Source organism: Myxine glutinosa, chromosome 1 (assembly GCF_964187855.1).
Source record: "Myxine glutinosa chromosome 1, kmMyxGlut1.1, whole genome shotgun sequence".
Lineage (NCBI taxonomy): Eukaryota > Metazoa > Chordata > Myxini > Myxiniformes > Myxinidae > Myxine > Myxine glutinosa.
In genome coordinates, this window is record NC_136261.1 from 340,450,692 (window position 1) to 340,469,799 (window position 19,108).

At 45.1% G+C, this 19,108-nt stretch overlaps 1 protein-coding gene across 2 annotated transcripts in view; it reads left to right on the top strand.

Annotated features, from left to right (window-relative positions):
• Positions 1-19,108, top strand: part of LOC137412709 (E3 ubiquitin-protein ligase TRIM7-like) — a 78,127-nt gene that overhangs the window by 7,853 nt on the left and 51,166 nt on the right. For both annotated transcript variants that reach the window (XM_078769824.1, XM_068098001.2), the window contains exon 2: positions 6,717-6,806. In XM_078769824.1, coding sequence (XP_078625950.1) covers positions 6,726-6,806 — 81 coding nt within the window. In that variant the 5' untranslated portion in view covers positions 6,717-6,725. The remainder of the gene's footprint in view (positions 1-6,716; positions 6,807-19,108) is intronic.

Here is a 19,108-nt window from a genome sequence, read left to right on the forward strand (position 1 = left end):
GGATTGTGTTTTTATTATTGTGTTTTTTTTATTGTATAGTAAATTGTTGTAAAATATCGCCCTCCTCACTCCAGTGTTGTATAAAGGTCAAAGGGCGTTCCCGTAGTTAATTCCATAAAGCATACACGTTAGCCAATCATAGATTTCCCCCCTTGTTGGTAGTTATATCTTTATTATGTGTATTAGGGTAAGGCCTTGTCTTCCATTAAGATGACACTCCATTGCACCAAGTGAAATAAGATAGATTCCCTTTCATTCCCCATTCCCACTCCCAAAACTTCCATTGCCAAGCCTCAATTGCCAGCTACATCCCCTCTAAGCCTCCATTGCCAACTGCACTGGGCAGTTTGCCAGGTTTGCTACAGCTGTGGGTTGTTGATTTCGCCCCAAAACCACCATTGAACATGTGCTCGGGTCGGGGAAGAAAGGCGTGTCCCCACCTCGTCATAGAGGGGAGGAGTGAGTCAGCCCCACTCAACCAACCACGAACAAGGGGTTGGACTTGGAGAGGGTGTGGAGAGAAACATCAAGGAGGTTTGCGAAGGTTCAGGGGCGTGGCATATATAACCCGCAGGAGACGCCCCCACCTCAGATGAGTCCTGGAGAAAGCACGCGACGTCCACAGAGCAGCAGCAGCAGCCACAGCAGCAACAGCGGCAGCTTCAGAGCAGCAGCAGCAGCCACATCAGCAACTGCGGCAGCTTCAGCAGCAGCAGCAGCAGCCACAGCAGCTTCAGCCACAGCAGCTTGGGGCCTTGACGGCAGTTTTGAGCAGGGCCGCGAAGGAACGGCAGCTGCTAAATGCGCCGATCGTGCTGCAGTACCCGTGGACCTTCCTCTCCCTCCAGCCATCCACCTCCGGCCAGTCCTATCATCATTCCCCGCGTGAGTCTGTCTTTTGTTTGTTCTGTCCTGGGTTAATTAAGACTGTAGGTAAGCTAGCATTGCACTGTGTCTCTAATATCTTCTGTAAATTATTTTCTTATCTTTCCTTCTCCTTGGTTACTTTGAGCGTGTAAATAGTAAGAATAAATTTAGTTGTATTTCCAACCTTTTTGTCTCCTTCTTCTTCTTCTTCACATCCTTGTCGCCTTTGTCTTTTCCCTATTGAATACCTGTGGCGTGATCCGGCCAACGTTCGGGAATCGGGTTAGTCGGGGTAACTGTTCGGCCGTGGTGCCATCCGCTCGGCAAACCAACATCCTTATCCACGGTCCGTAACAATACATTTAAAAATAATTATGACCACATTATTGAAATATTTTTTTCCAGAGTCTTTTTGAAAAGATCTTTTTTCCAACTGTATCAAGGAAATAATCCACAAAGTTGGGAATGTCAAACTCGGTGGTTTAATGGAGCGTCGGCTCTGAGTCTGGGCGGTGGGAAGTTCAAACCCCGTCCGAGTCGTACAAAGAGTTTATAATTGGTACGAGCTGCTTCCTTTCTTGGCGCTCAGCATTTAAAAGGATAGAGCATGGACAACGCTGGGAAGGCAATGGCAAACCACCCAGGATACACCTTGCCAAGAATCTGTTCCGGCATCACCCAATCACCCATGCTCTGTAAAACGTATGGGACACAAATCAAAAAAGTGGAAAATCTTACATTGGGGTAAACCCGTGTAAAGATTGATTAACATGTGATTCCTCACACAAGCAAGTTCATAATTGGTTGGAAACAACGATTGGAGTGTGTGAGGGTGTGGGACAGTGTTATTAAACTATGTAAGTGGCAATGGCAGTTTTTCTGGTTTTCCTTGTTTGTGTTTCTTTTTTAAATTTATTTTTTCCATTTGGTTCCTGAGGCTGATTTATAACTCACTGTTTATGCCAAATGTCTCCTTCACTCAACTTGTATGTGAGGATCACACAATGCCTAACACAAGGAATTGCAAGAAAGGAGGAGGCCTTGAGGCCCATCAAGCCTGCACAATCGTGCCAATATCCTTGTACCACTCGACCTACCTACCACTTAATTTGGTTGTTGCCACAGTAGTCGTTCATTTGGTTGTTGTGGACAACAACACAGAACTAATGGAGGTCACGATCTATTTCCAACCTGGGGGAATGCCACTTGTTTTCCAGCTCTCAGACTTTTTGTTTCTCAAACTTAATTTAGTGAAAATACCAAAGAGTGTGCGAACGAAACTTCACAGATTGTGATCTTCACAGATCACAGATTGGCTAGTACATGGACATTCAACAAGTTGCTAAGAACATATTTGTAGCGGTCAGTATAGTCATTAACACTGCTAGTGAAAGCTGCAGTGAGATCTCTGTTCATTTTATCTTTTGCAAATAATACTCTGTTCATTTAGTCAGGTTCAGTATGTCCAGATTTAAAGTTTCGTTGGATTTTTTGGGGGACTTGGAAAACTATATATTTTTGGAAACTATATTGTATAATCAGTCAGAAAACCAATGTTACTATTTGCACAGACTCCTGTATGGCGGCCATCTTGGATTTTCAAAATTGCCACCGTAGAACTAATTTTTCTCAATATCTCAGCTTCTAAATAACATAGAGCTTTGATTCTAACGGCTAAACATACATTTTCAAGGGCCCCGAATCCAATGGTAACAAGTTCGATAAGCTAGACATGACCATAGAGCTCCTATGTGGCGGCCATCTTGGATTTTTCAAACTGGCCGCCGTAAAATTGATGTTTCTCAATATCTCAGCTTCTAAACAACATAAAGCTTTGATTCTAACGGCTAAACATACATTTTCAAGGGCCCCGAATCCAATGGTAACAAGTTCGATAAGCTAGACATGACCATAGAGCTCCTATGTGGCGGCCATCTTGGATTTTGCAAACTGGCCGCCGTAAAATTGATGTTTCTCAGGATCTCATCTTCTAAATAACATAGAGCTTTGATTCTAATGGCTAAACATACATTTTCAAGGGCCCCGAATCCGATCATCAGTGATGCACAGAGTCTATCGGTCACTCCATACCATGTAGAAGTGCTTCACTGTGACAAGCCGAAACCACGGCTTACGAAGAGAACAGAGGAGTTTGTCATCAACAAGGGGGTCTCCATATCCTATCAACTGACACAACTGGGATGGGTTGTTGCTTCTGCTCTATCCAGGATGAAAGCGAGGGAACACTCCAGCAAGATTCCAGGTTGAGCAGGATACAACTCGCTCTTGTCTGAACGCCAGTCCATGACTTGGGTTGGTGCCTTGCCACTACTTCCAGAGGTGGCACATGAGTGGCCAACCCTACTGACCGTGATCATGCAAGCCAGTCAGCTAAGGATGTTGGCAGTTGGTGAAGATCATCCCACTGTAATTTCATTTGACATGGCCCTCTACGAGAAGGTGGTGCAACTGCTGGATGCAAGACCTGACTTGAAACGCACAGTCGTCCCCAGACTAGATGAGCTGCATGTTGTCATGGCGGCTCTCTGAGCCCTCAGAGCCTCCATGGAGAACTCAGGCATTGATGATGCTTGGGTAGAAGCTGATGTCTATGGTCCAGCCACGACGCGGCAAATCCTGAAATGTACACACTACAAGCGGTCTCTCCATGCCCATATATATTCATATGTAGCACTTTATGAAATGGTTCTGGAGGAGTTCTTGAAGGACAACCCACAAGTAAAGGATGTGTGTTTCGAGGCAACAGAGGGAGTAGAAGCTGCCTGTGCTGAGACGAACAAGTGCACGAAAGCTGAATCTGTAAAACAAGCAAACACCAAACTCCTTCAAGTCTTGACATCTGATGGGGTGGTGACGGCACTCGAGGAGTGGGAAGCACGGAGATCCAAGAATGCAATGTTCAAGTCAATGATGAACTATCTACATCGGGTGGAGACAATCCTGTTATTCGTGGCAGCATCACGGAGTGCTGACCTGGTGCTTCACCTCCAAGCTGGAGAAGAACTGAGCAAGTTATTCTTTGCCATGGACTGGATCAAATACAAGCGGCTCTGGCCTGGCCCCGATACATCGCAGACATGTATGACCTAAGAACCAATCACCCTAAGACCTGGGAAGAACTAGGAGCTGGCAATCTATCAGTAACCAAGAATGACATCCCGTTTGTATCCATTGGACCAGATCATGCATGTGAACATCTGAACAAGCTGATGAAGATTCACTCTGGACTGATTGGCATCTCTAACAATGCCAATGCTAGACAAAGATTCTTCATAGTTACACCAGAATTATCACGCCTGTCAAAAGACTTCAAGAGTCAGTTTGGCCTGGAAGGTGACAAGATCACAGAACATCATGACCTTGGTCCAAGTGCAGTCAAGAGGGAGCATGAAGCAATCAACAAGATCAAGGCTGCGATACTGAGTCACGGGAATCCATTTGACACTGAAGGTGACAAGCTGCACAATGTGATAACGAATGCTTACATCCCAGACGAGTATGTACCACAGATCTTGAACATTGATGTCACTGGTCAGAAGTTGTATGAAGACTACGTGTCAGAGCGTATCAATGGAGATGTTAGCCTCTGGGCACCAGTCAAGAAGGAGAACAACAAGATGTTCACGTCTGGGAACAAGAGAACCACAGTGAAACTCAGAGACAGGACTGTGGATCTGAAGGAGACGAAGGAACTGTACGGAAGGCTCATTGTCCTTGCCAAGTCAAACAGAGACGTCAACCAGAAATATGCCATCGGAAATTACGAGTTCACTGTGACACCAAGAGCACTGTTCGCTCCAGATGGGACAATTCTTCCATGCACTGACAAGTCGAAGATAATTCATCTCCTCGCCAAGTTAGCAAGAGCAGAAATTCACCCCGAAGATCAGCAGCAGACACCAGCTGCAAGTGTTCTACAAGAAGATCCAATGGACACAAGAACTATGGCATCCACATCTAGTAAACCTACAAGTCGGAAGATTGCACTGGTGGATGGGATGGCACTTGTGCATAAGCTGACAAAGAAACCAGCCACTGTAGTGAAAGTCAACGATCTGGGTGAATGCTTCAATGACAGACTCATGTCTCTAACAAAAGATTGTGATGAGATCATACTGGTCTTTGACACGTACAAAAACGATTCTCTGAAGAGTGCTACCAGGGCTAAAAGAAGGCAAGGAAAGGATGCAGTACAGTATCAAGTCAGAGATGACACCAACATCAAACACATCCCAATGAACAGATTCCTTTCTCATGACAAAACAAAGGCTGATCTGACTGACTATCTGGCAGCGAAAACTCTAGAATACAACAGTCACTCATCCAAGTTGATCATCACGTCTGCTTCAGAGCGTACTAGGAGCAACAGTGACCTGCTCTTCGAGGACAACAACCATGAAGAAGCTGACACCCTGTTGATCCACCAGGCCGTGCTGGCATCCCAGCGAAACCCACATGATGCGCAGTTGGTGTTCTTCTCTCCCGACACAGATGTCCTGGTACTAGTCATAGCAAACTATGACCTACTGCTGAGGAATACATCCATTTCCATGGCCTCTGGAATACTTTAAATAGAGCCACTGTGGACAGCTCCAGGGGTCGAAAGAGCAAAGGCGTTGCCAGCCTTTCATGCTTTCACAGGGGCAGACAACACTGGGAGGTTCTCTCGAATAAGTAAAGCAACCTGGCTGCATGTCTACCTCAAAGCAAGTGAAGATGTCATAGACACCGTGCGAATGCTTTCAGATGCAACTGAAGTGACGGAGGACATGCTGTCCACACAAGCTAACTTTGTATGCGCTGTTTACTCTCCAAATGGCATCCACATCGACAGCATCCCCGAACTACGATGGTATCTCTTTTGCAAACACATGGCAGAAAGTGACAGGCTTCCTCCTACTCTTGGAGCTCTCAAGCAGAACATCCTTAGAGTCCATATCCAAGCCAGAGTGTGGGGTCAGGCAAGCATTGCTCAACAGGATCCTCAGCTGAATCCCCTGCAAAACGGCTTTTACAAAGACACGGATGGACAAGTGAAACCAACCACAACTGAGGAGCCTCCAGCCCCCAAGGCCATCATTCAAATGGTTAGATGTCAGTGCAAAACAGACTGTTCTTCATCTAGATGTTCCTGCAGAACAAACAACTTGGCTTGTACAGACCTTTGTCAGTGTGACATCCAGTGCCAAAATGATGAGGACTCTCAAGATGTGATGAACGAAAGCGATGATGAGGATGATGATGACTTTACTCAATGATGAATCAAAGCTCTGTGCTCTTTAGAAGGTGAGTTACATCAGTTTTACCGCGGCCAGTTTGAAAAATCCAAGATGGCCGCCACATAGGAGCTCTATGGTCATGTCTAGCTTATCGAACTTGTTACCATTGGATTCGGGGCCCTTGAAAATGTATGTTTAGCCGTTAGAATCAAAGCGTTATGTTGTTTAGAAGCTGAGATATTGAGAAACATCAATTTTACGGCGGCCAGTTTGAAAAATCCAAGATGGCCGCCACATAGGAGCTCTATGGTCATGTCTAGCTTATCGAACTTGTCACCATTGGATTCGGGGCCCTTGAAAATGTATGTTTAGCCGTTAGAATCAAAGCTCTATGTTATTTAGAAGCTGAGATATTGAGAAAAATTAGTTCTACGGCGGCAATTTTGAAAATCCAAGATGGCCGCCATACAGGAGTCTGTGCAAATAGCAACATTGGTTTTATGACTGACTATACAACATAGTTTCCAAAAATATATAGTTTTCCAAATCCCCCAAAAATTCCAACGAAATTACATAGTGAACCTGACTAATTGCCCTCATGTTTCGCAGGACACATTGATGAACAATGAACTGAGGTTTGTGCAAATATATGTCACAAGTAATCCCAGAAACGTCCGAAATACCTGGAACGACTTGAAGGTCAGAAAATATTTTCCTGTAGGTGTTGCAGCAAAATACCTTCGATTGGCCTCCAGTCTCACTTTCATCACGAACCAATCTCCTTGTGCTATTAATCAAAACATCCAAACTTCTTGTAACCTCTTATGTACTTAATAATGCCTGTTATTATGTTTAACATTGGCCATATACTTATCATATCTCCCATATAAAGCACAATGTCAGTTTGTGTGTTTGTGCAGATGTCTGTTCCCCTTCATAAGGGAAGCTTGTAAAGGGCAATCTTTTAACACGAATGTGTGTTCACTGGGGTCTATTTTTGAAGAGAAAACAAACTCGCAAAGCATTTTCCATCAAAGAGTAATTATGTCTCTTCTCCAAGAATTGTAGACGGTGGCCTGAACACTGGGGCTCAATGGCGGTGTACAAAAGTGTTATTTTAAACAATAAATACAAGGCGTGCAGAGATAAAAGAATGTTCATTTACGTCCGTATTGTGATGAAACGAAACGCTTAACCAGGAAAACTCCGAACATGAGCTTTTATTCACTTGAATGTAACTCATCTACAAAGAGAACACAAAAGCTGATAAGCAAGCATCCCAGAGCACCTTCATTAACATTACGGCATTACAGGGATATTCGCAAATATATAAAGCGCGTCCTTTAGCAATCTTACCAACTTGAAGGCGCAGAACAGCTGAATGAAACCCCCTTAAGCACAGGTGGTATTATGAATCCCCCCCCCCCCCCCCCCCCCGTGTGGGGGACACAGGAATAGCATCATGAGTAGTGCAGGTGCGTGATAGGCCATTACTCAGATGGAACTAATGATTCACGACATGTATGATGTTTAATACGTAAAAAGACACAAGAACACCTTGACACTAGGCCGAGGCTTCAGACTTTGGCACACTCATGAGGCTGTACCGTTGAATAAACTGTTCCAACCCATTATTTTTGATGGGCTTTTATACTCGTACATAATAAATCCCTTCTGCTTTTCATTGATAGCATTCGTTCCCTCCCTGCTCCACCATCCTGTTCTCTCTGCCTCTGGATTATACTTAACACCATCCATATTTGCTCTTTGAAGGTTGCCCTTTTCTCTGATGCTAACTTACCTCGAGTTAGCTTCTCCAAATCAACAGGTACCCAGCTCTCTCCTCATTCCCTGAAAGTTTGCCTTCCTTAAATCCAACAGCCTGAGTCTACTATCCTGAACTCCAACACTGAACAGTATCGTTACATACACCATGTTGTGGTTACATTTCATCAAATGATCTCCTCCCTCCTCCATTTTATTTTTTATATTCATGGTCAAGGCTCGTGGAAGAGCAAGAACACTGAACGGATCATGATGCAACAGAACAAAAAGAAGAGTAGAAAGAGGGGGGATACACAAACAGCAGGGTTGAAGGATAAAATAGAAAGAGACTTGGACAAATACTGGGAAGTGGGGAGCAAAGAGGGAGTCGGGGAGGGTGCATGGGGTGCACAAGATGGATAGTAAAAGTCTTTTTGGTTTTTGAAGCAAGCTGGGGGACTGGTATAACATTAAACAGACAGAAAAGCCCAAATTGAGAGGATTGGGGAGAGGGGGGAGGGGTGGGAAGGCACCTCAAAAACGAGATGATTTTGCTCCCAGCGATCCGATATGTAGGCCTGAGCTACATGAAAACCAATTCGACAATATAGACAGGAAGGTACGATTTACCCCGAGAAAGATTGATGAAAACACAAACAGCAAAGCAGGGATGAAAATATCACAGAAAAACACGACAGTTACAGTTTGGAAATCTTCGTGTTGATTGAGGGGGAAGGGGCAGCCGCAAATTTAACTGAGATGTCGGGCAATCTCAACCTGGAAAATAACTTCTACCTCCTCCATAATGTTGGAATGGGATCAATATTGTAGGGTAGTGTGGGGCAAGAAGCCCCCATTAAGCAAGATTGCTAATATCTGCTCCTGTTGCAGCTGTAGAGAACTAAAAGTAAATGCAAACAATAAGGACACATTAGCGCTACATAATAGCACAAGCACACCAAGATAGAAAAAAACGAAAAAGAACAAGAAGTGAAAAATTTTTTTTTTTTTTGGCCTCTTTGCCCCATGCCGGAGGTAAAACACCCACCAGGTTGGGGCAAAACGCTTACTGTGGGCGTGTTGCCCCTGAGAAGTGAGCGTTTTGCCCCTTACTTACGAATTACATAAAAAGAAGATAATACTAACGTCTGACTAGAAAAACATAGTCTCCTACATAGAGGAAATTTCACTGTAAATACAAAATGTCATGAATTGTGACTTGGTCAAATTCAAACAGTCATGGGCACATGTCAGTCCGAGACATCCGACTCGCAGTTTGGGCACAGGAACTGGGCCAGTCCTGGCGTACATTGTTCATGTGCCCAATGAAGGCACAACTGGCACTGCACCCACACTTCCCTGGGTCTGGCACGGCTGTACTCCTCACAGCATATAAGACAAGGCCAGTCTTCCTCCTCACTTGTTTCTTCCTCTTCTCCTTGCTTCCTCGTTTTGCCGTTTGTGGGGTTTGTTTGCTGCACTCTCTTCTTCTTCTGCGTTTGTTCTTTGTCTGAGTTTTTCTTGGGGTTCTTCTTTGCCTGCGTCTCTTCTAGTGCTCTGTCTGAGTTTTTCTTGGGGTTCTTCTTTGCCTGCTTCTCTTCTAGTGCTGCCTTGTATGGCGAAGAGGTCAGCACGGCTGCTGACTCTGTTTTTCTGGCTCTTGGCCTCTTGATTGATATTTTGGGCAGCGGAGAAAGCCCATGGATTATTTCCCTGATTGTGCTGGTAGAAGATGTGGATGGCTGGGGGATTGGCGGCTGTGACGTGGGCGCCTCACTTCCAACTCCAACCGTTAGTCGCTCTTGTCGCAGGCTGGGCAGAACGATGCAGTTGTAGTGCCCGACATCCTGACCAACACTGGTGAACTGCACCATCAGGGGCTGGTGGTGTCTGTCAATCGTCTCCATAACGTTGACAGAGAGACACAGAGAGACACAGAAAGAGAGAGAGAGAGAGAGAGAGAGAGAGAGAGAGAGAGAGAGAGAAAGAGAAAGCGACATGCAGTACTCTAGCATTTCAAGTCAAGTCGGTATTACATTCAGTGGAATAAGGGGCACATTAGGCGTCTTGCCCCAACATCCCAGTGGGCGTTTGACCCCCAATCTGTTACAAATCTTATCTTTTGAAATCTGACTTAAAGCAAGGGAGGCAACTAGTTTAGTCTGGCATCAACAGATAGCTAACAGATCCCTATAACAAGAAAAAGTAGAGACGTTCTGTTTCTTCTGCTATTTAGATGATGGTACTGAACAAATGAAGTATGAAATTTACAACAAACAGGACGAAAACAAAGAAAAACATCTGAGAAACGTACCGCTTTCTCTGCCTGTGTCGCCGTCGTGGCGGGAAAGGATGTTTGCGGAAGGAAGCTCGCAAGGCATCATGGGGCTCGTTGCATCACGTGGTTTAGTATATATTGTGGGTAGGCGTTTGACCCCTACTGGACCTCTTGCCCCACCCTACCCTATGAGCCAAGACTTTGCAGACAAAAAAAAGATGTCGAAATCCTGTAACTTACTTGAAGTAGACAAATTTATCTGAAAGGTCATCCCACAAAGTAGTTCAAATAATATGCACAAAACAGTTCATGAATATTTTCGTTGCTGCAACTACAAACCGTATGATAATTTGTCCTTGCTTCTAAAAAGTAAAAAGTAGCAAGGATGAATTGATTAGATTTTAGTGAAAGTCCAGATCTGGATCCAGATCTGAGAATGTTTCCAGTGATTCTTCACCACTGAGTGAAAGGGCCAAAATCCATATGGAGCATGGTATCGCAAAACAATAAGGATGGATTTGGACAGGTTGAGTGTTTGTCAAAGACGCATCGAGACAATTTTGGTGAAAATCCAGATCTGGGTTCGAGAATTTTCTGAAGGATTCTTCACCATTGAGAGATGTCGCCAAAATGACATATTGCGCACTGCAACATGATGTTTCACAAAGTTGTGGACAGATTATAACAAAACTTGGTGGAAGAATGGGGTAGGTGGCAATAACGAGCCAATTAGATTTTGGTTCAGGTTATGAAGCAGAACCGGCCTCTCAATGGAATACAAAACACAAACTTTTCGGCCTGGCGGAGGTGTGCACTCCACCGAGAGCCGTTCTAGTTCCTCCACCACCGAAGGGGGAAGGAGATTGTTTTCACCCCCATCTGTCTGTCTGACAATGAGCACGATATTTCAAGAAGGAATGGACGGAATGAGACAAAACTTGCTGGACAGGTTGCGTGTGTGACAAGGACGAATTGATGAGATTTTGATGAAGATCCGGATCCGAGAAGTTTTTGAGTGATTCTTCACTATTTAATGTTAAGGCCCAAAACCATGGACAGAATGATGCCTCAAAAAAGTTATGGATGCATGCATTCCAAGTAATGCTCGGGAAAAGGTCATACAGTAAAGGGGTACCAGTTCCCTTGATTGGACCATATCAAATTGCTTATTGTATGGAAATCAAGGGAGGCGAAATGTGCCCCCCCCCCCTTTTGTGGAATCGTTTCTCTGGATGAAACTTTAACATGGCGACTGAAAATTCGTTTCTTGGCTTCAACTGGATGAAATTGCCTGCAAATTGCAGAAGTAAATGCTTTGTACGTTGAGGTAATTTGTTGCAAGTTTCAGCAATGAGTAAACATTGAAGGCACATAACTAGTTGAATCCACCCAATGAGTTGGGTGTTAAGTATTCTTGAATTTTTTAAAGAAAAACCCCCAAATTCACGATGGTGTCCGTCCGTCCATCCGCCTGTCTGCCCAAAATGTGTTCTCGCTCATATCTCAAAGGCTATACATTGAAACAAGCTGAAACAGGGTCTGGCGAATAGAGTGGATGAGGATGTCACTCAAAATGCAGGTCCTCGATTGTTGCAGCTGCATTGCGGGCAGTATGGGGCCGAGCATTGTCATGCTGGAGCAAAACACCAGTTGTGAGTAGTCCAAGACGTTTTGATTTCATTGCTGGTTTCAGATGATTTTAAAGGAGGTCCCAGTATGATGCACTGGTGACCGTGGTCCCTCTGGGCATGTAACGCCCTACAAGTGGACGTCGGCTATCCCAGAAGAGCATCAGCATCACTTTTCCAGTGAACGGCTGTGTGCGGAATTTTTTGGGCATCGGTGAAGTTGAATGGCACCACTCTTTTCTTGCCCTCTACATTTCTGGCTGAAAGTAGTGGACCCAGCTTTCATCCCCAGTCACTACACACTGTAAGAAAGTGTCACCTTCTGTTTCATAACGTCGCAGAAGTTCTACACATGCGTCCACTCGCCGTTCTTTCAGTTCGGGTGTGAGTTGTCTGGACACCCATCTTGCAGACACTTTGCTGAACCCCAGCACGTTGTGAATGATATGGTATGCTGAACCATGGCTATCGTTCAATTCGGAGACCACTTCATCCAGCGTAATGCGACGGTTTTCCCTTAGCATGCGCTCAACTCCTGCAACCATTACTGGTGTGTTGGCTGTGTGAGGCTGACACGAGGGAGCAGTGTCTGCCACACTGGAAACTCCACTTTTAAACTTCCTGTCCCAGTCGTACACCTGCTGCAGCAATAAACATGCATCACCATATTGCATTATCATTCTGCGACAGATTTCACTGGGATTCATACCCTCACTTCCCAAGAAACGGATGACAGAACGTTGCTCCTCCCTGGTGCATGCTTCTAAGGGAGCCGCAATCTTGGGTTGTTCGGGTTGGCAACGGCAATTTGGAGCCTCAACATGCAACCCCATTGACGGCAATTTGGGACTTCCGTTTCCGGTCTTGCTGGCAAGGGTTCGTTTATTCTCAGCTCTCCACGCTCTCCATCGAAATCGAAGTTAAGTAATTGTTCCCCTTTTGTATTTTCGTTATAACTGTATTTATTTTATGGTGTATATATTGTCTCCTGACGAAGATTTTCGGTGCAAATCTTTCATACCTGTATTGAAAATCGTGTTAATTTGTGTCGTGTCTTGAGGCCTTGTACAGTGTACACTGTACAACCCTGAGGCTTTGTTTTTCTCTCAGCGGTCCGTCGTTTGTGATCCAATAACTTTCGTTCTCTGTTTTCCCAGTCTTTTCACCCCATAGCCTACTTCCTTATGTAAATCTCAACTCAAAAAAAACAAAAAAAAACATTTCCTTCTCTGTTCTCATTCGTTTATTCATTCTTATTCGTTCGTTCATTCTTCGACCACGTGTTTCTCCCCCATTTCCCCAGATAGATTGTCAAATTTCAACTCGTTATTTTATCGTCCATGCGTTATTGTTTGATTATAGTTAGTTTTGGTTTGAATTTCCTGTAACTCGTAATTAATTAATCGTGTCCTGCTCCTCGTGTGCGGCCTTGTCGTTGTACCCCCGTCGGTGTTTGTTAACTGAAGCGTGTTTTGCTTGGCTCTTAGTTTTTTCCCTTCTACCCTGAACATAATACTCTGTCTAACGTTCTAAATCCCCACCCCCCACCCCCCCAAAAAAAACAAAACAAAAACAAAAACATTTATTTTCCTTTCTCCACGTGTACTGTTGTCTCATCCTGTATTTTCTGTCCAGGTGTGCTGTTCACGCCGCCCCCATTATCTCCTTGCCATCCACCATTTGCCCTGTTCACATGACTCGTGGTGGTCCCTCTTGGCTCTCCCCCCGTTGGTATTTTGTGCATATAAGATTGTTCACCGTTCTGTTTAAATATTATAAAAACATGTTTAACCTTTCCCCTTCAGTGTTTTACTCAGTGGTATTTTACAACACGCTGTTTTTCTTCCTATTTAAAAGGCTTTTCTCAATTTCCTCTCCAACTCATTCCACTTCAAAAAAAAGAAATTCAATATCTTATACGTCTCCCTCACTACATGGTCTAAATTCACATTCATTCCACCCCTCCTCCATCGTTCTGAATCGGATTGCTAACTTGAAAATCACAACAAACCCAATTTGTTTTCAATGTTCGTCTTTCATTAATCATCCACTTTCTAAACTCCCCTCTTGCCCCTCCCATCCAAATCCCCCCCCTTGCACATACACTCCTAAACTCCCCCCTTGCCCCTCCACTCTTAAACTCCCCCCTTGCCCCTCCACTCCTGAACCCCCCCCTTGCCCTTCCCCTCCTAAACTCCCCCCTTGCCCTTCCCCTCCAAATCCCCCCCTTGCCCCTCCACTCCTGAACTCCCCCATGCCCTTCCCCTCCTAAACTCCCCCCTTGCCCCTCCCCTCCAAATCCCCCCCTTGCCCCTCCACTCCTGAACTCCCCCCTTGCCCCTCCCCTCCAAATCCCCCCCTCACCCCTCCACTTCTAAACTCCCCCCTTGCCCCTCCCCTCCTAAACTCCCCCCTCACTCCTCCCCTTCAAAACTCCCCCCCAACCCCTCCCATTCAAATCTCCCCCCATACCATTCCTCTCCAATTCTCCCTCCTCCCCCCTCCTCCTCAAAGCTGCCTCCTCCCCACTTCGTCTCCCTTCTATCTCATACCTCCACCCACCCCCAACCTTCTACTTTCCTCTGCCCCCCCTCAAACAACCCCTCACTGTGCCTCATCCCTTCACCATCAAACCTTTCATCCTCCTCATCCTTCCCTTTCTTGGAACTCTTCTGCAATCTCTGACACACTATCAACTGTTCTCCCTACCTCCCCCTCTCATCCTTCATCTTACCCTACTCCTCCCCTCCCCTGTCCTGTACCCGATGCTCCCCCACTCTCTTCATTAACGGTATGGACCTCAAACATCCGGGGCCTTCGCTCAAACATGACTGATCTCTCCATACAGGTTGCTTCTGACAATCCAGACTTGATCTGCTTAACAGAGACTTTCCTCCTTCAAGATGTCTCTGATTCCTTAATATCTCTTCCTGGTTACTGCCTCCTCCGGTATGATAGACCTGAGCCTCGGCCTGGAGGTGGGGTGGCTATATTTATCAAAAACTCTCTTCCTCACTCTCCTTGGACTGCCCTCTCTCCTCCTCGCCCCCAGGAGTACCTCTGGCTACAGCTTCCTCTCCGCTCCCACCTTTTGTTCATATGTGTTCTGTACCGTCCCCCAAACAGTGATGACTCCATCTACATTTCACTGTCTGACAACATGGACCAACTTCTATCCACTCATCCCAACTCTCTCTTCCTCATATGTGGTGACTTCAACTGTCATCATGCCACCTGGTTGGGTGTGCGTTCCTCTCTCACCAGTCATGGCACCTCAGCAAAGGACTTCTGTGACTCACTGGGATTGACACAATCTGTCAATTTCCCGACCCGGATCTCAGCCAATGGAGTATCTTCTCTGCTAGACTTGGTTATGACAAGCTTCCCTGCTAATGTCTGCTGCTCTTCTTCTGCTCCAATCGGTTCTTCTGATCATGTGCTTGTCAAAGTGGACATCTCTCTGGCCATTCTCAGAGAGCCTCCTCAGCGTCGACAGGTCTGGCATTTCACTCAGGCCGACTGGGCCGGTCTTCAAGCAGCCATCAATCGTCTGGATTGATCTCCCATCTCCACTGCCTCTGACATCAATTCTTCCTGGGAATTCTTCCAAAGCAAACTGATCTCTCTCATGCACAGATTTATCCCATCTCGCCTTCAGTTGTCTTACCCTTCCTCCCGTCCATGGTACACTGAATCTTGTGGTGAGGCAGTTGCCCTGAAACAACTTGCCTTTGCCTCTTGGAAGGCTAATCCAACTGAAGGCAATCTCAGTTCCTTCCACCAAGCTCGGAACAAGTGTGTGTCTACCCTCAGGAGTGCCAGGAAGCACTATCTCTCCTCACTCAAGAATGAACTCTCAAACCTGTCTCCTTCCTCCAAATCCTGGTGGCGTCTGGTCAAATCCATTTCTGGTGTTTGTTCCCCCTCTATCCCCTCCCTTACCTCAAATGGCCACACAGTTGACATCGCACATGACAAAGCCGAATGCCTCAACTCTGTGTTTGCCTCAATCCTTAGTCCCAAACCTATCTCTCTCTGTTCCCACCTTTCCCAGTCGAACCCAACTGCTCCTGGACTCTGTGTCCTTCTCTCCTGACAAGGTGGAGGAGTTTTTGTCAAACCTCGACTCTGATTCTGCAACTGGACCAGACGGCATCAGCCCACGGGTCCTAAAATCCTGCTCTGCCGCTCTATCTCACCCTCTCCCTGTTCTTTTCAGCCTATCTTTTGCTCAAGGTCATCTGCCAGCATCCTGGACATCAGCAAACATTACCGCTTTGCACAAAAAGGTGCAAAAAAAGATCCTTGCAACTACAGACCAATCAGCCTGCTCCCAATTATCAGCAAAGTCATGGAATCCATCATTGCTTCGGATATGAAATCTTTCCTCTTCTCCAATGGCTTGATCTCTGATCATCAATTTGGTTTCAGACCAGGTCACTCTACTCTGGACATGCTGCTTCTGCTGTCTCAACAATGGATGGAGGTCCTCAATGCCAAACAGGAAATCAGAGCTGTCTCCCTTGACATATCACATGCCTTCAATACGGTCTGGCACCCCGCTCTGCTCACCAAACTCTCCTCCTATGGTATCCATGGAAATCTCCATGCATGGCTTGCGGACTTCCTCTCTGGTCGTAGGCAACGTGTGGCCCTGAATGGATTTCTCTCATCTCCCCTCCCTGTTCAGGCTGGAGTTCCCCAAGGCAGTGTGCTGGGCCCTGTGCTTTTTCTGGTCTTTATCAATGATCTCTCCGACTCTCTGGAAAATCCTCTCTATCTCTTTGCTGATGACTCCACTCTCTGCCGCTCCATTCCTCTTCCCTCAGATCGGCAGTCTGCAGCCTCCTCACTCTCTGAAGACCTGGACAAAATCACAGACTGGACAAACAAGTGGAACATGTCTTTCAATCCTGACAAATCTCACGCTCTTACTATGTCTCTCCGAAAAGATCGACTGGACAACCCTCCCATCTACTTTCTCAACAATCCTCTCCAAGAAGTTCTGTCGCTCAAGCTTTTGGGTCTCACTATCTGCCATGATCTTTCTTGGGAAAACCACATTTCCAAGCTGGCCTCCAAAGCCAGTCGCCGACTGGGCATCCTCCGTCGTGCGAAGTCCTTCTTAGGCACACCTGAGCTCCTCACCACATACAAAGCTTTCATCCGCAGCTCAATGGAATCCTGTTCTCCCCTAAGGGCTGGTGCTCCTGCCTCACACCTGGCTCGGCTTCACGCTGTTGAATCCAAAGCTTTCAGAATCATTGGAATCTCCCGCGATGAAGCTATCTCTGAGGGCCTTTCACTCACTCACCGCAGGCAGGTAGGTGGTCTTTCTGTCTTCTACCGACTCCTCTCTGGCCTTGCTCCCCCAGCTACTCTGTGCTCTGTCCCCCAAATATTCCTACAGGTCGCACAAGATCTGCCAGCCACCCTCTGATGGTTAAACTGCCGAAATCTCGGCTCTCTGCTCACCTTCACTCTCTCATTCCTCTTTTCTCCCGCCTCTGGAACAAACTCCCACACTCACTTCAATCACACTCCTCCCTCCAGGTCTTTAAAACAGCTGTTCACCACCATCTCTCATCTTCCTCCATCCAAAACCTTGATCTTTTCTACCCCCACTAATTCACCCCAGATCCACCTTGTTTGAAATTCCAACTTCTTTCCTGGAAGTCCTGCGAGTGTCCATATGTTTTATACCTCTCCCACCCCCCCCCCCCCTTCCAATTCCTCCCCCCCAAAGCCTTCTCCCTCCCACAGTTCTCTCGATGTCTCCATGTCTCTCGGTCCCTGCTCTCAAATGTTGTGTTTGTGTCCTTCCCCCTCTCTCCCCATCTTGTCTACCGCTCCCGATGTTATTTGTTTTATGTGTCTGTTTGTCTTTCTGTGTGATTAATGTTCGCTCTTTCACGAGCCTCGATCTTGTGTACAAAACAAAAAAAAAAAAAAATTGTGGGGAAAACCTGCTCGGGGGAGAAAACCCCCTTGGAGAGGGGGACAAATGAATGTGAGAAAACCTTCATTGTGTAACCCTTAGTCATCCTGTCAAGTTTGGTTGAGATTGGATAAGTAATGACGGAATATATTGCGGTCAATCATTCATCAGTCAGACAGACACCAAAAGGCGTGTTTTAGTATGATGATGGGGAAGATGATACACCTTTACTATCTCCATTATCAACATACAACTTGAATTGTTTATTTATTAAATACACTTTTACCATCTCCACTACCAACACACAACTTTGAATTACTTATTTACGAAATACACTTTTACCATCTCCACTTCCAACACACAACTTTGAATTACTTATTTACTAAGTACACTTTTACCATCTCCACAACCAAAACACAACTTTGAATTATTTATTTACTAAATACACTTTTGCCATCTCCTTGTCCAACATACAACCTTGAATTACTTATTTACTAAATGCACTTTTACCATCTCCACAACCAAAACACAACTTTGAATTATTTATTTACTAAATACACTTTTGCAATCTCCTTGACCAACATACAACTTTGAATTATTTATTTACTAAATACACTTTCACCATCTCCACTACCAACACACAACTTTGAATTACTTATTTACTAAATGCACTTTCACCATCTCCACAACCAAAACACAACTTTGAATTACTTATTTACTAAATGCACTTTTGCCATCTCCATGACCAACATACAACCTTGAATTACTTATTTACTAAATGCACTTTCACCATCTCCATGACCAACATACAACTTTGAATTACTTATTTACTAAATGCACTTTCACCATCTCCATGACCAACATACAACTTTGAATTACTTATTTACTAAATGCACTTTCACCATCTCCATGACCAGCACACAACTTTGAATTACTTATTTACTAAATGCACTTTCACCATCTCCATGACCAGCATACAACTTTGAATTACTTATTTACTAAATGCACTTTGACCATCTCCTTGACCAACATACAACTTTGAATTACTTATTTACTAAATGCACTTTCACCATCTCCTTGACCAACATACAACTTTGAATTACTTATTTACTAAATGCACTTTCACCATCTCCACTGCTAACACAAAACTTTAAACTGCTGTATATATTTATTTATATCCCCATTCCTATCTCCACTGCGTACTTATACATTAACTTAGTTGTTTAGGTGGTGATTTACATGTAAAATCTACACGTCCCATTTTAAGTTGTGGTTGGGGGTGTGTTCTCTGTGGATTTGCATTCTTGCTCATTTTATTTTCCCTCATTCGACCTTTTAATTTATTATTACCTTTAAATGATAAAATCGACATCGTTCAGGAGAAACTGAGAAT